The following is a 14,540-nucleotide window of genomic DNA, read 5'->3' on the forward strand; positions in this document are numbered from 1 at the left end:
CCGATTTGATTTTAAACAACCTTTTTTTTTTTTAAAATCAGTCATGAGCAACGTATGTATAATGCAACATACAGTTTGGCATTTAGCATCGGGTCTTAATGAATAACAACTCCCTAGTCTGGTGGAGAACATAACGTGATGATGACTAATTTTAAGAATAATAATCTCATATTTGCACGTCCAGACGTAGGATCAGGTAGTGGTCGTCCTCCTTGCCAAACTTTCCATGTTTCTCTCTGTGGCTATGATGCTGCTTGTTTTAGTCCCAGCAAAGACTGTCATACTTTCCTGCACAGCTGTTGTGCTGTACTTTTCCCTTGTGTCTTGACCAGGGTGACCAAAATTGCGCAATTGGAAGACACTTTTCAGTCGACCACGAGGAGCTCTAAAGATTTTTGCCCTTTTTTCAATATACGTGGGTTCTATTAATCAATATGTCTTGAGACTGCATTCGTTTTTATGGTCCACACAGGAGACATGACATGCATATTTGTTGAAGTGTTGAAGCTTTATGATCGGAAAAAAAATGAGAGCACTGTTTGCCTTTTTAATCTATGCATTCATCACATGTAGGACAGGAAGTTAAGACAATCATGAACATTTTTAATGCACAGGGCATTAATTTTTTCAGGCTTTTCTCTGTCCCTCACTTGTAGTTGCTATAGTCCTGCAGTCTTTGGCCACAGTGAAGAGCAAATGTCCTTCTTTGACCTTGCTGTCCACTGAGGATGACATGCAATTACGATAACGCGTTGTACTCTCAAAGAGATAGCTGGACTACAAAAGGGAACTGAAAGTGGAAATGTTTAAAGGAATAATTCCTTCGCTGGCTGTTTTTGTGCTGATGTGCTTCCCAGTTTTTGTATTTTTGACAGCGTATCATGGTGATTTTAGGGTTTCTTCTACTACTACATTTCCCAAACTGGCTTCGATTACTTATTAATGAACTTTGTCCTCTATTTGTCCTGTGTCAGCATTTTTTTTTTTTTTTACCAATACTTGGAAATTCATGTGACATTAGCAATCCCACAGAAAATCACGTACCCATATTTTTACTTGGACTGAAAAGCTACTAATACCAGTATGCTTCAACTGTGCACTCACAATGTGGTTTCTGCACAAATGTGCAAGTTTGTTCAGCTTTACATGAAGACATGTCACCCAACAGCGATTGAGTTCATAATATCCTGACTTTGACAGTTTTTGAATGGTGCTTTAGCCCCACTTTAAATTGTACAAGTTGCACAAACTGTGTGGTCACACGAGGTGATGTCTGAGATGTGGGCTAAGGAGCTGGGAGAAGGCTGGAGAGGAGGCAGTGAGTGAAAGTAGGAGGAGTTTTTCGGGGTGGGGGACCGTCATCCCATTGAGGGGAGTAGCTTTGGTGTTTTGATTGAAATCTAGCAGATGTGGGACAGAGGAGAGGGGTGTGCGCGCGAGAGAAAGAGAAATATTTCCACCCACCTAACAAGGAGACACACTCATAAACAGGCAGGCAGACAGGGTGAGACTCAGAACGACACAAGCTCTCAGGGCAGCAGCAGTTCAAACCTATGCAAACTTTGATTGAGAGCTGATGTTCTATATAGAAGCGGAGGACAAGTCACACAGACACACTCCAACACTTGCTAATAAACACTGAGCCATTCAGACACATTAGCAAGGAAAGGCTTTACTAGAAATATTGGCATCCAAGAAAGAGGAGAGGTCCGTCAAGGACACACAGTGAATTCTTTATCCTGACTCGGACACACACGTGTGCTGAAGGTGTGCTACCCAGTGTGAGGAGCAGGACTGTTCCAGCCCAACAAGTGGAGCATCATAGAGGAAGCAGCAAGCGAGTGGATGGATGCCTTCTGCCGACTCAGTGGCCTGGACCCTCTGTGGGTGAGTCTCAACAGGCCTTTTGTGTTTTCTCTCTCTCTCTCTCTCTGTGTCTCTCTCTTTCGCTCGCTCTCTCGCTCTCTCTCTCTCTCTCACTCTCTCTGCTGTTTATCATGTAGATTAGTGTCCGACTTTGTGACTCTCGTCTTGAATGGTGGGTATTAGCTGTTGTTGGAGGTAAAAAAAACAAAAACATGAGCCAAATGAGGCTGACACTTCCTGTCCTCAAATAATCAAACATGTTGTCAATTAATCTCGCTTCTTGTGGTCCATGTGGGAATTTCACAGATTTTCCACATTATATTTGGCAGGAGAATATGCATGTTGCGGCCGACGGGAATCTAAAGTTAGGACTAGGGGGTGAAAATGTTGCTTCCTATTCATTAGGAGTTCTCCATATTTCATATCTTTGCGAAAAACAATATCTACGTTTGGGCTGGAATGTTCATGGTCAGAACTTGCCTCTTTTCTCTCCTCTTTCATCACGCCCCCTTTGTGTTTCTGGTTCTCATTACAGCACTTTCTGTTTTTGCTCCTGCAAGCATTTAAACAACCATCACATGTTGCTGGGAAAATGAAAGTAAAGTATGACTGGTATCACATTAAAGTGAAGATTTAATGTTTTAGCTGTGTAACATAGCAAAGAGTATGTTTTGCACTGATCTTGTGTTTGCATTTGTCTTCCGTTTGCTGTACCTTCACTTTTTAACTGTAGTAGTAATGAACCTTACACATACCTCTGAAACAACGTCATTGCTGGCTTTTAGGTCACAGCCTTGAGGTAGTGATGGGAATTTCTCTAAAGCGTACAAAGACCAGCTGTCTAGAAGAAACAAGAAAACTGGAAACTTGGAAATGTACTGTCCATATACATTATACATACACAATAGGATCAATCCCAGCTTTTATTGAAACATTTCTTGCATTGCAGCTTTATGGGCACAGCCTATTAAATCCATATGGTATAAGGAGGCTTTAGCAGTTTTGTCTTCACATCAGTGTGTTTGTCACATGAAGCATGCCTTTTGGCATGCAAGCCGATGGTTTGCTGAAACCACTTCAGTCAAGGGTGAGAAAGTGGATAAGACGTGAAATGTACAAGAAAATGTTTGGAGTGCATCTTCATGAAAGCGTTCTGTTCATCTCTTTGCCATTGACCACAGGAGTCAGAAGAGTCTGTGAAAGTTGCTGCCCACTCACTGGCTCTCAAAAGTAATACTGTTTAAATGAACCTAAATGCACTTACAGAGTCCACAGATGCACAGTGAGTGCAAGTCCTTTCATTACGTAACACTGACCTTTGATTTACTTTCTCTTTTTGGTAGTTTTTTTTATTTTGTTTTTTTTTATAAATTTGCAGGGATACTTACCGGTATATGACTGTCGCAAGACAAACATACAGCTGTAGTTCAACATGAAACAGGTAGCTGCTAGTCAGACCATGATTCACACCCTTTTGGCTCCAGAGGCTATGAAAAGTGGCAAGACTATGGTAAACAGAGATTAATCACTATTCATGCTGTAACAGTCACCCTTTTGATGTTTTTACATGCTCTTTGAACAACAAAAATATCAAGAGACACATTTTTATCAATTTAGTAATCAGGAGTTAAGTTGGATATATTTGTTCTCCCAGTATTTTAATTCCAAAGTAATCCATGTTTGGAAGAGTTTGGTGTGGAACGACCATAACCTCAGTCCCATCAAAAACCTTTGGGGTGAAATATATGAGAGATTGTGAGCCAGACCAACATTAGTGATCTTTCACCTCATAATTGTGGATGAATGTACAAAAGAAGCCTACAGATACATCTTCCACAAGTTTTACCAGAGGAGTTCAAGTTGTTAAAGTGCAAAGGTGGGACAAATTACATGGCCTCCATTTTCGTTGACAGTGACACTGGCGTAAAAAGTAGCGCATCTTCATTTTCTTTTCGAGGCAAGTCTAGTTTTGCGTGCTTGGAAAAATTTGCTATTACATACCCCCGGCATACCTGACAATTTGGTGGCAGAAAATAGACTAGACGCTAGGTCAGTTAGAAGCAGGTCTAAGTTGTGGTGCAGGTGGTGAAAAGCGATTTATTTTATTTTATTTGATCAAAGCGCAGGCTGAGAGATTTTGATTTCCACTGATTGTGTGGTGGATGTTATCATATTTTGTTCATACATATGACATCAGCATGCATCGAACCTTCTGAATCATTATGCATTATTATCACAAACTTTTATATAGTAGCCCCCTGACCACGGGACAAGTATGTGTGTGTGTGTGTGTGTGTGTGTCGGGGGGTGGTTTCACACACAGATGCATGATGGGGGGTGGAAGGCGGTCTCCAAGTACACTTCACAGAAGCCAATTTAACATGATCTGCAAGTGAAGATCTTCTTGCAGTTGTGCAATCTTCTGCATGGAATCCAGTGAGTCTGTTATGCTTCCGCCATATAGACCGCGCCCCTCTCTGGAATGATAGGAGCCACTTCGACTGGCCGGGAATCAAGTCACCTGTGTTCACTCCCACAATGGCGCAAATGTGCATTTTGTCCTGTGCACGTCAACGAAAATACAAATAGAAAGAAAACTCCACCCATGTGCACAATTAGTCTGGGCTTGGTGCTGGACTTGCGCTGGCCATGAAAATCAGGCCCCATATGTTCTTTCATTTTCACTTCATTTGCAATGAGTATGTTTCCAGTCCACATTTGACGAACTGGTGCACCTTCAAGGGTTTAATGACAGAGCTGTGCCTGGTTGGTTGTTATATAACGACATTATGGCTTCAAGCCACTCTCCCTTGTTTAGCAAAGCCAATCTGTGCTGCCATACGAGGAACTTTTAAACCACTTCCTTTGGCATCTTGTTAGAAGAGCCAGACACACTGCAGGCCATTGAGGTGATGAACAATAAAAAGCAAGACGACAACAACAAGCCACGCACTGTGTTATTTTGTTGCGAAAGTCTTTGGTTCTGACAATCTTATGTAATCTATAAATAACTGTACCAACAAATGGTTAGTTGGGTTTTTGTTAGTAAACTCAGTTTCTAGTCTAATGTTTGATCTCTTTGACTTGAAAAAGACAGTGACAAGGTCAAAGACTGACTAAGGCTGACTCAGCTTTTCAGAGAAAGAAAGAACACCTCCTCACACAGTGCAGCCTGGACTCACTCCCAATTTTGTTGACTGTTTGTGGTTTCACTCTGTCCTGCTAGGAATGCTAAAACATAGTCTGCATTCTCTGGATTTGGGCCTAGTCTTCTCACATTCTCAGATGATTGCAGTGTACAATTTGTAGTTCATTGATCATTTTAAAGCATAATATTCAAGGAAAAAATCCTCTTCTTTGTTATCTCTCTTGCAGGACTGGAACCGCACATGGTACACAGCCAATCCAGACTTGACGCAGTGTTTTCAGAACACAGTTCTAGTGTGGGTCCCATGTGTCTATTTGTGGATCCTAACCCCTCTGTACTGCCTTCACCTTTACTGCCATGACCACGGACGCATTCAGGTGTCCTCCCTTTGTATCGCCAAGATGGTGAGTCTTGCATTGAATATGTGAAGTCCTCTGTTGCTTGTGGAGAGGATATATATGATTTTTTCTTGAAATAAAGCCTGAACCTGATCTCACTGTACTATTTAGGTGCTTGGGTTTCTGTTGGCCTCCTTTGGCTTTGTGGAGTTTTTCTACATCTTACTGGAGAGGAGCGAGGAGATTGAGCAGCACATGATCTTCCTTCTAAGCCCCATCATTCGCAGCATGACTGTGGTAAAAACGATGGCTTTCCTTGATTTTTTTTTTCTTCCTTTATTTATTAGAGAGGGCAAATGTACGTTGATAAATATTTCAAAATACAAGTGTAAATGCAGCCAATTATAGCCAAAAGAATCACTTCCATGTTTAGCCCCCCTGCCGAAGGAGCATGGGACAATTTTATTTACTCATATTCAAAATTCAATTTTCAGTCTGAAAACCCAAACATTTGGACACAGGTCTAAAACAAACTAAACTAACTATGACAGGTCAGTGTTAGTGTTTATAGACCTCTCCAAGCAAAGTGTACAATGTCCTGCACCCCTACTGTGACCAGAGGAGTTGCATTACCTACATATTTGAAAGGAGGTAATGCAAAACACAGTTTCAGAAATTACCCAGTGTATAAATCAGTATACTGTATGTGTCTAGTGGGTTTTTTTCCCCCAAAGTGACATTGCCAAATTCTGACCTGGCATACACGTTACAGAATTTTGGCAAGTTCATGTGAAAGGGAATCGTTGGACAATCTTGTCGTCATCATGTGAAACTTTCTCTTTTCTTAAAGCTATTTTCTCTAGATAATTTTACCCAGACCATTTGCATCAACATTCACAACAATCAGCAGTACTACAACATGATGATTCTGCCAGTCAAGTTCGGTGTGTGTCAGTAAAAACTATTGATTCTATCTCAAACCACTTGTCAGACATTCCCCCTGTGTTGCCGGGGGCAACAAGAAATTTCTGGGAATGTGGCTCACACGTTAATGCGCAAACACATGAAAGAATATAGAATGTATGTATGTATTCATTGGCAAGACAGAGGTGAAAAGAAAAATAACTTTTGATAGATTTATAGTGTTGCAGTCAATGTAAATATTGCATTACTCTGTAAACGTGCTTGTATTTGACCATCAATCATCAGTTTGCAGAGTAGACTTATACTAACATCAATTACAGTTTCATGTGGGAATAGTGTACATGAAGGCATAGGACACTTCAAGTGTGGTAGTTAGGTGTTAAATTGTCACAAAGACATGGACTTTGCATTGATTCATGAGCACATGGCTATAATGACCAGGGTTTGAATCGTAAAAAGGCGCAAAGCTTTAAAGGGGGGAATCAACCCGAACATATTTTTTTCAAGAATATGTTCCCAGCAGGCCCACAAGTTGAAACATGGCATTCTGATTAATATTGCGTTTGTGGAATATGAGTTAAACAGCAAAATCCACCATTTTTTAGCCATCTCAGGGGGCGGCCATTTTGTTACTTCTGTCGACTGAAAATGACATCACAACTGCTCAGGGCTCAGGTATGACCAATCACGGCTCAGCTTCAGAAAACAGGTGAGCCGTGATTCCGTTACCCTGGGTAGTTGCGACGTCATTTTCAGTCGACAGAAGTGACAAAATGGCCGCCCCCAGAGATGGCTCAAAACAGGTGGATTGACTCATATTCCACAATCGTAATATTTATCAGAATGCCTTGTTTCAACTAGTGGGCTTGCACAGAACACATTCTTGAAAAAAATGTTTGGGTTGACTTCCTCTTTAAAGCTGCACAGTCACAGAATGCCAGTTGCGTACAATACCTTGACAAGACTTGGGTTGATAAATGCAGCACATTGCAGTGAACAGTCAGATGGACATTGATCCACTGCTGCTTGCCTGTCGCTTTGCTTACAAAGCTCCCACTCTCTGTAGGCCTTTTTGGGTTTCTTGCTGCCCAACCCAGACTGTCTTGCCCACCTGTGGTCTTTGCAGACTCACGAATAAACACGTCTTTGGATAAAAGACATTTCTTGTATTGAGGGTTAATTTCATGCATTTATTTTAGGGTTGGGGAGATATCATTTATCACATCAACAGAAGAGCCAAAAAACATAGTTGTGTGAAATATACTCAGGATGGTGATTTTTTTTTTTTAGGGAGTGATACCACATATCGATACACGGGGCCGGAGTGGGACTTATTTTCAGCCCTGAGCTTTCATGGCTCAAACCAGCCCAATTTAGTTCACAACGCGTTTATGAACATATACAATTCTACCCTTATTGTACCTAAGGTTTTTTTTTTACTTGGCTTGATGAAGTGTTATGACTTCTGAAAGTAAATACATGTTAATATATAAATTTTGCATTATCCCTCGAGCAAAATATTAGATAAGGAACAGACACAACACAAGCCGTGTCTTTGTCATGACACTTGCCAAGTAAACTGTGCTGACTGTACCTTGATACACTTTACCATTATGCAACCTTTCTTTTTTTTTTGTCTGACAGTAGGTTGTGCAGGAGACTGAACTTTTGGTGCAGCTTGTATTTCTTTTTTTTTAAGATCAATGTGGCTCACGGAATTAGTGATCTTCAGGTGTTTGAACAAATTGCTAGTGCTGCTTCCGTGTAAAAGAAATTCATAGCAAATGAGTAGTATGTGACATAATGTGAGTATGTATTTTTCGTTAGAATGGTATCAATATGCCGATCCCTGGTGACTGTAGCCACGCATCACCACGAAGACCAGCTGAACATACTGGATGGCATCACTGTGTCAGTGAAAGGGAACTAATATCAGAACTATATAAAGCATCCATGACGTACTGTAAAACTTGAGCCTTCACTATTCCTGCAGAGCGTCCACGTAATTACAAGGTAGGGGTTTTACTTGGGGCTCAATGATGGATTTAGTTCCACCCACTTACTCATACAGTAGATGCAAACAGGCTTGATGGCCTTACAGTAATATGGCTAGTCATAAAAGGGACATTCAAATGCACAGCACAATTTTCAGTCTTTTACAGTGAGGTTTGGGGTAATGCAATTTAAAACTCATCATCTGAGGACCGAAAGTGCCAGAAACCAGGGACTTTGAATTCTTGCTATACAGTATATTTAAAGCAGCATTCGTCCAGAGTCAAGTCTTTCCTGACTACCCATGACAGCTAAAACTTAAATCGGATTTTTTGCAGCTTGGCATGCGTTGTACAGTGTATTTATTGCATGAGCATTATTTTACAGTGGAAGGCATGGAATGTCTGACAAGTGGTTTGAGAGCGAATCAATAGTTTTTACTCACTCACACTGAACCGAGACCTTTGTAAATCATTCCAGGAAATGGTCATTAACAACCTCCACATATTTTGTAGCGAGCATTTTGACACCTTCAAGCACCCTAAAGGGAGGCCCACCTTCTCACTCTCCATTATTCCAGCCCGTCAAAGAAAATCAGTAAATACAACTATATGAAAGCTAGTCTTTATGTATTTCTGAGCACAATGCATGCATTTCTCCCTGTGAGATTGGTTTGGGGTGGCTGAAATACAGCTTTCTGCATGGCTGAAAGCTTTTGCTAGATCCTGTGTCAAGGCTCCCCGTCTCTTTGCAAGAACCTATGTACGCGGTCTGCATTTCTGGGTGGTGTGAAAAAAAATACTATATTCTGCAGAATTATTGATTATATTAAAAAAAATCTTGAATAAGACCAGAAATCTGGTTGTTAAGAGTGCGTACGTTACTGTATGTTGTGGCCTGCGATTGTATGTATGTAATGAGTCTTCTGTGACGAAGAACTCCAGTTCTTACAATTCCCTGAGCTGCGTTGGAAATGTGAGCATCTTTCAGTCAAGTATTCTTGCGTTCGAGCAGCTGTAGGAGTTAAAACTTTTGGCTGAACGACTCTACTGTCTTACTTAAAAGTAAGAGATATTATACGATGGTAGAGCTCACGTTATTTGTCAAAACATGTTGTCCTCCCAGTGCCTACTGAAATACATTCACAACCACACAAACAACAAGTTTGTAGTGGAAAAGAACAGCCAAAGAGCAAATGATCAATGTTAGACCACCGAATGAGAAGCCAGCGATGTTGTTTACATCAGTGAGGGCACACAGAACTCTCCCCATATCAAGTTGTTGATGGGAAAATCCTATTACTCCTAGTCTTTAATAGGCGGTACTGTGGCTCATCCCAGACTAACCAATGTGGTGCTCTAAATTTACTTTTTCCCCACTTGGTGAGCTGGCCCAATAGTGTGACGTCTCATTTGGCCACTTGGATTGGATTGTGGCTCAACATCCCAACGCATGACTCCACTGAGGACAACTGTGTCCCAGCATAGGCTCTTACTTTCTAGAAAAAAACAACATGTTAAGAGGCTTTATCTACTCTATGCTATAAATGTTTTTTTAAGGCAGGGTTGAGCAGGGCAAGAGCAAACCCTACAAACTAAATTGACAAAACAAGTGCTGTTGGTCACACCAAGTTGAACTATTCAACTCTGTTTTTAGTGACATTGGCAGATAGCTTTGTTTTCTTCCACTGAATCAGTGAAGCATCCTGCCAGTGCCTACTCTCTGGTCTCATTAAAGCCAGAGGTGTCAAATCCAGGTCCAGAAAGTAAAAACCCTGCAGGGGAGCTCCATTACCTGCCGGCTGAGTAGGAGCACCTGTGGCTAATGCCAAACTACTTTTTGGACCTGTATTTGACACCTCTTATTAAAAAGCATGTGGTATTATAAAATACTACAGTAGGCCCATAGTAAAATTAAATGTGGGTTTCTGTTTGTTTTGTTGGTTTGTTTTTTGTTTTATAATAGGATTCCAAGTGTTGGAATGACTTTAGCACTTCTTAACTAGCTCTGGTAAGAAGCCACCCTATAAATGTGTAAATCATTTTCCGCTCTCTGTTTCTGTTCAGATCCTGGCTTTATGTATCATCCAGTTGGAAAGAATACGAGGTTGTCGCTCTTCTGTATTCCTCTTCCTCTTCTGGGTCTTGGCTGTTGTTTGCTCCCTGGTGCCACTCAGAGCAAAGATCCAGCTGGCCATGGATGAGGTATGTTGTTATCGTTATGTATTTACTCCAAATTTCCAATCATTGATTACTATGTTTGTTTTATATCAATTTATATGTACAAATGTTGGTCAGGCATGTCCCCAGTGAACCTGTATTGTCAAATACCATGGAGTCATATCAAGTAAAGTGAGTAGCTGACCATAGTCTAGACACAAATTTCCAGGAGCACAGCTTGAGCTATATGCTATGTCAGCAAAGTGGTATTTCATCCTCCATTTTAAGCTAAGATAACTGTACATTAACCATGTGTAGGAGGATGACACTGCCAATTCTGGTCAAGCCTGCATGCGTTTAAATTTTTCTTTTCTTCCTGTGTCAGCTGTGCGACACTGCAATCATTGTTGAATCGGCCTAAGTTTATATTTAGGGGTTCAAAGCGGGCTGCTTCATTTGCATTTCTAAAAAATAAAAAGAAAACACTCAAACAAACACGCATCCATATTTTCGTTTTATCGCCCTCAGTGTGAGATTCCCACACTGCTTGGGGGTTTGTAATGATTGGTCTGGGATAAATGCTGGTGAGCCATCGCAGTGCAAGGTCAGACCAGAAGAACGTCAGTGCTGGAGTTATTGTCTTATTTCCTGTGAACGCTCTGCCAGATGTAAATCCATACATCCACACTTAAAAGCTTTCACACTTTCGACAGACACTTTGGGCCCTATGTTGGTAGACTGGCACCCATGCGCTCGGCATAAATCTGGCATAACTTTATTTTTTTGCCAGCGCAAGTCTCGTCTAGCGTATTTGGGGCCATGTCGCGCCTCTCTTCGTCTACCCTTCCGCCGTCCGTTTATGCAACACAATACAATACAATACAATTTTATTTATGTAGCTCATTTCACAACAGCTACAGCTCTAACAAAGCATTTTACATCCAACAAAAATTAGCCATAATACAGCAAGTGAAAGCAATAAATCAACACAAAACACTATATACATTAAACACCTGAAAACAGACGAAAACTGTCAGTCTCACGTCGGATCAAAAGCCAAATAATAGAATGAATCTGCCATTTTGTCTGTCCGGATCAAATAGAAATTGCCTATAGGCTGGACCGACTCTCATTTTAAACGGGCTTTTGTTAGCGTTTCCGTCTACCAACTTCAACAAAGCCATTCTTACTTGACCTACATTTTTCTCAGCCACACTTCTGACCAGCTTGACCCGTTTTTTTCTATATGTGGAAAGATCCATTTGGTCACATTATATTATCTTTCTGGGCACAGCTCCATAGTTTTCAAAGAAAATGTTTGTTTACCATACAGTTCTGGATTGCATACATAACCATACATTTGCTGCACAACAAACTAGCTGTGACTGTGACGCTGACTTCAAGAGTCAAAATGTGCCAAAACAAACAGCTTCTGTGTGACAAGGATAACATTTGCAAAAGGTCCTACATTACAGAATATTATGAATGAGTAGTTTATGTAACAGCTGATCCCATAATTTACAGTTACATGATGGATTTTAAAACCACAATTTCCCTATTTGCACTTGTGTGTCAGGGTGACCGAGGAGCACATTTAGATGTTGCTGCATTTATATGTCTACCATCTTGAATTTTTTTTTGTTTTCAAAGCAACCTTAATCTAAACATAAACATTTGTGTTGTGATTTTTACAGTTTAAACCATATCCTGTGCTATAAAATTTGCGGGGAAAGCAAAAAATGGGAAAGTCAATATAGTGCTATGACTCTGGTGACACTGCATTCAAAAGCATAATGAAGACATCTGAAGTTGACAGAATGTTGTGTGATTTGTTAAGCAGGTTTGGTGGAGATTAAGCAATCAAACAACATATTGATGCGACTGAAACCTATTGGTTATATAATGTTATTTTTGCTGTAACATTTCCATCCACAAAACCATTAGTTATCTTCGTGGCTTTGAAGAAAAAAAGGAAGACTTATAAAGTGTGCCTGTAATAGATTAAACCAACTAAACTCGCTGACTCATGTGTTGCCATCATGGTCTCTAAAGGTTGGTGTTTACTTACTCCACAGGGCATTGACTCTGATATTGTGAGATACTTGGCGTTTTTCTCCTACTTCACCATTCAACTGGTCCAACTCTTCTTGTGCTGCTTTGCCGACCTGCCTCCAGATGGGAAAAACGTCTTCGAAAAGGTAAGGAGGGGAAAATGTATCCCACTTGTGTTAAAATACTGCAGCCTTATTCTACCTGAGCATCTTGTGGTTCAAAACCTTTGTTTGCAGGGCACTCTGCCTTTTGGAGGCAACGATGTGATGTGATTCACCTCTTTACCTTCTCACCTCATTGCTTTAGCTTCCTGTGAGGAGAGTGTGAACAAGCATGTGTATGTTTTCCAGCATACCATTACTATGACACATCTACTGTATTGCAATGTCCAATGGACGCTGAAACTCGGCAATCAATTAGCAATGACTTATCACTGAACACAGCTACCATGTCGCCCCCTTTTTTTTGTATTTGAGCTATTAATGAAACGTTGTCTTTGTTGACGAAGGTCAGAGTAGTGCAGGACTGCACAGTGTCATACTGAGAGCTATTCCTGCTATTTTGCCCACCAAACCACCTCCTTCAGGAGACTGAAAGTGAGACCCTCATCAATCAAACAGAGTTGTGATGTAATATTTCCCTGGTGATAAACCATACAAACAGCTGGAAAAGTCCCTAGCAGATTTCTGGCCGGTGGTGCGGTGGAGAAGCCACAGACTGGCGTTGTGGACACACCCATTGGTTGTTCCTTGGTGTGTCCACCTCTTCTTCCTCTACTTCCTTCTCCTCCTCTGGTTAAACTTACTCACAGTCAGAGAGGAAATGAAGGATGAAATGGAGTGTTGGTGTAAAGAGAGTAAACAGCCTCGTGAGGGGGCGGCAGGATGGGGAGGAACATATGGTTGCGTAGGCAAACTTTCTATGTGTGCGTGTGTGTGTGTGCATATGTATAGGACAGTTTGCGATGACACATTTCCTCCCCGTCTGCTGCTTTTGACCTCAAACATCATTTTTACTCCGTGCTAACACTGGGCTCTATTTACAGGATGCAGACTTGTAGGAGCTCATGGCCTCTACTCTGAAACAGCATTTATTTGCATTTCATAAATAAACTATTTGCTATCATACTCAGCATGGATGTCAAAAAGCTCTGCAGCTTAGCATATGCTGTAAAAAGAAGAGTCACCCTGGGTTTTAATTCTGTTGCAGAATCCTTGCCCTGTGAAAGACGCCTCTTTTTTGTCCAAGATTCTCTTCTGGTGGTTTACTGGGTATGGTCTTCAAAACGTCTCTTTTTTGAGCCCACAAATGACTCAGCCCAGCAACATTTGGACTTGTTTGAATGTGTGTGTTCTGCTGATAATTATATGTGTGAATCATCTCCACACTTGTTCCTCAGACTTGTTGTGAAGGGATATCGGACTCCTCTAGCAGCGGAGGACCTGTGGACGCTGAGAGAGGAAGACACATCACATAAGATTATCTCTGTGCTGCAAGAGGACTGGACAGTGGAATGTGCCAACATTCAAAAGTGAGATAACCTCATGCAATTAAAATATCCCAAATTGTCCTCAAGAGTCAGATACAAAAACACATTCATATTGCATGAAGACACCTTAACTCACATGTACGGTACAAACAGTTTGAAACACTTTATATTCAAGTCCCATCATGCCAATGATTAGATCATTTCAAAATAACACTTATGATGTAATATGATGGACTTTTCCTGACTTCAAAAGGCAGAGCAAGCACAACAGATTACATTACTAAACTGTTAGCACAAGATGACAATCACACACGCTGTGTTCATTAATCATTTCTGCTGGTTGCACATGTAGTTTGCAGGCTGTAACGATAGACAGTACTCATCATGTGGCCTGTAAGGTAATCCATTCCAGTGCTTTCATAATGTCTTACTTAAAGTAGAAGCCAACCCAAACACATTTTTTCAAGAGTATTTTCTATGCAAGCCCACTAGTTGAAACAAGGTATGCTGATAAATGTTGCGTTTGTGAAATAAGAGTTAATCCACCTGTTTTCAGCCATCTCCGGGGGCGG

At 41.0% G+C, this 14,540-nt stretch overlaps 1 protein-coding gene across 2 annotated transcripts in view; it reads left to right on the forward strand.

Annotated features, from left to right (window-relative positions):
- The first annotated feature begins 1,480 nt into the window (after positions 1-1,480).
- Positions 1,481-14,540, forward strand: part of abcc6a (ATP-binding cassette, sub-family C (CFTR/MRP), member 6a) — a 29,450-nt gene continuing 16,390 nt past the window's right edge. The window contains exons 1-7 of one of the 2 annotated variants that reach the window (XM_086033508.1): positions 1,481-1,887; positions 5,242-5,418; positions 5,524-5,649; positions 10,335-10,472; positions 12,503-12,625; positions 13,689-13,750; positions 13,879-14,010. In XM_086033508.1, the coding sequence (XP_085889634.1) occupies positions 1,846-1,887; positions 5,242-5,418; positions 5,524-5,649; positions 10,335-10,472; positions 12,503-12,625; positions 13,689-13,750; positions 13,879-14,010 (800 nt within the window). In that variant the 5' untranslated portion in view covers positions 1,481-1,845. Of the gene's footprint in view, positions 1,888-5,241; positions 5,419-5,523; positions 5,650-10,334; positions 10,473-12,502; positions 12,626-13,688; positions 13,751-13,878; positions 14,011-14,540 lie in introns of those variants that run through there. The other variant, XM_086033509.1, reaches the window with a different exon arrangement.

This window comes from Filicampus tigris, chromosome 6, assembly GCF_054856515.1.
Source record: "Filicampus tigris isolate MCC_2025a chromosome 6, RoL_Ftig_1.0, whole genome shotgun sequence".
Taxonomy (NCBI): domain Eukaryota; kingdom Metazoa; phylum Chordata; class Actinopteri; order Syngnathiformes; family Syngnathidae; genus Filicampus; species Filicampus tigris.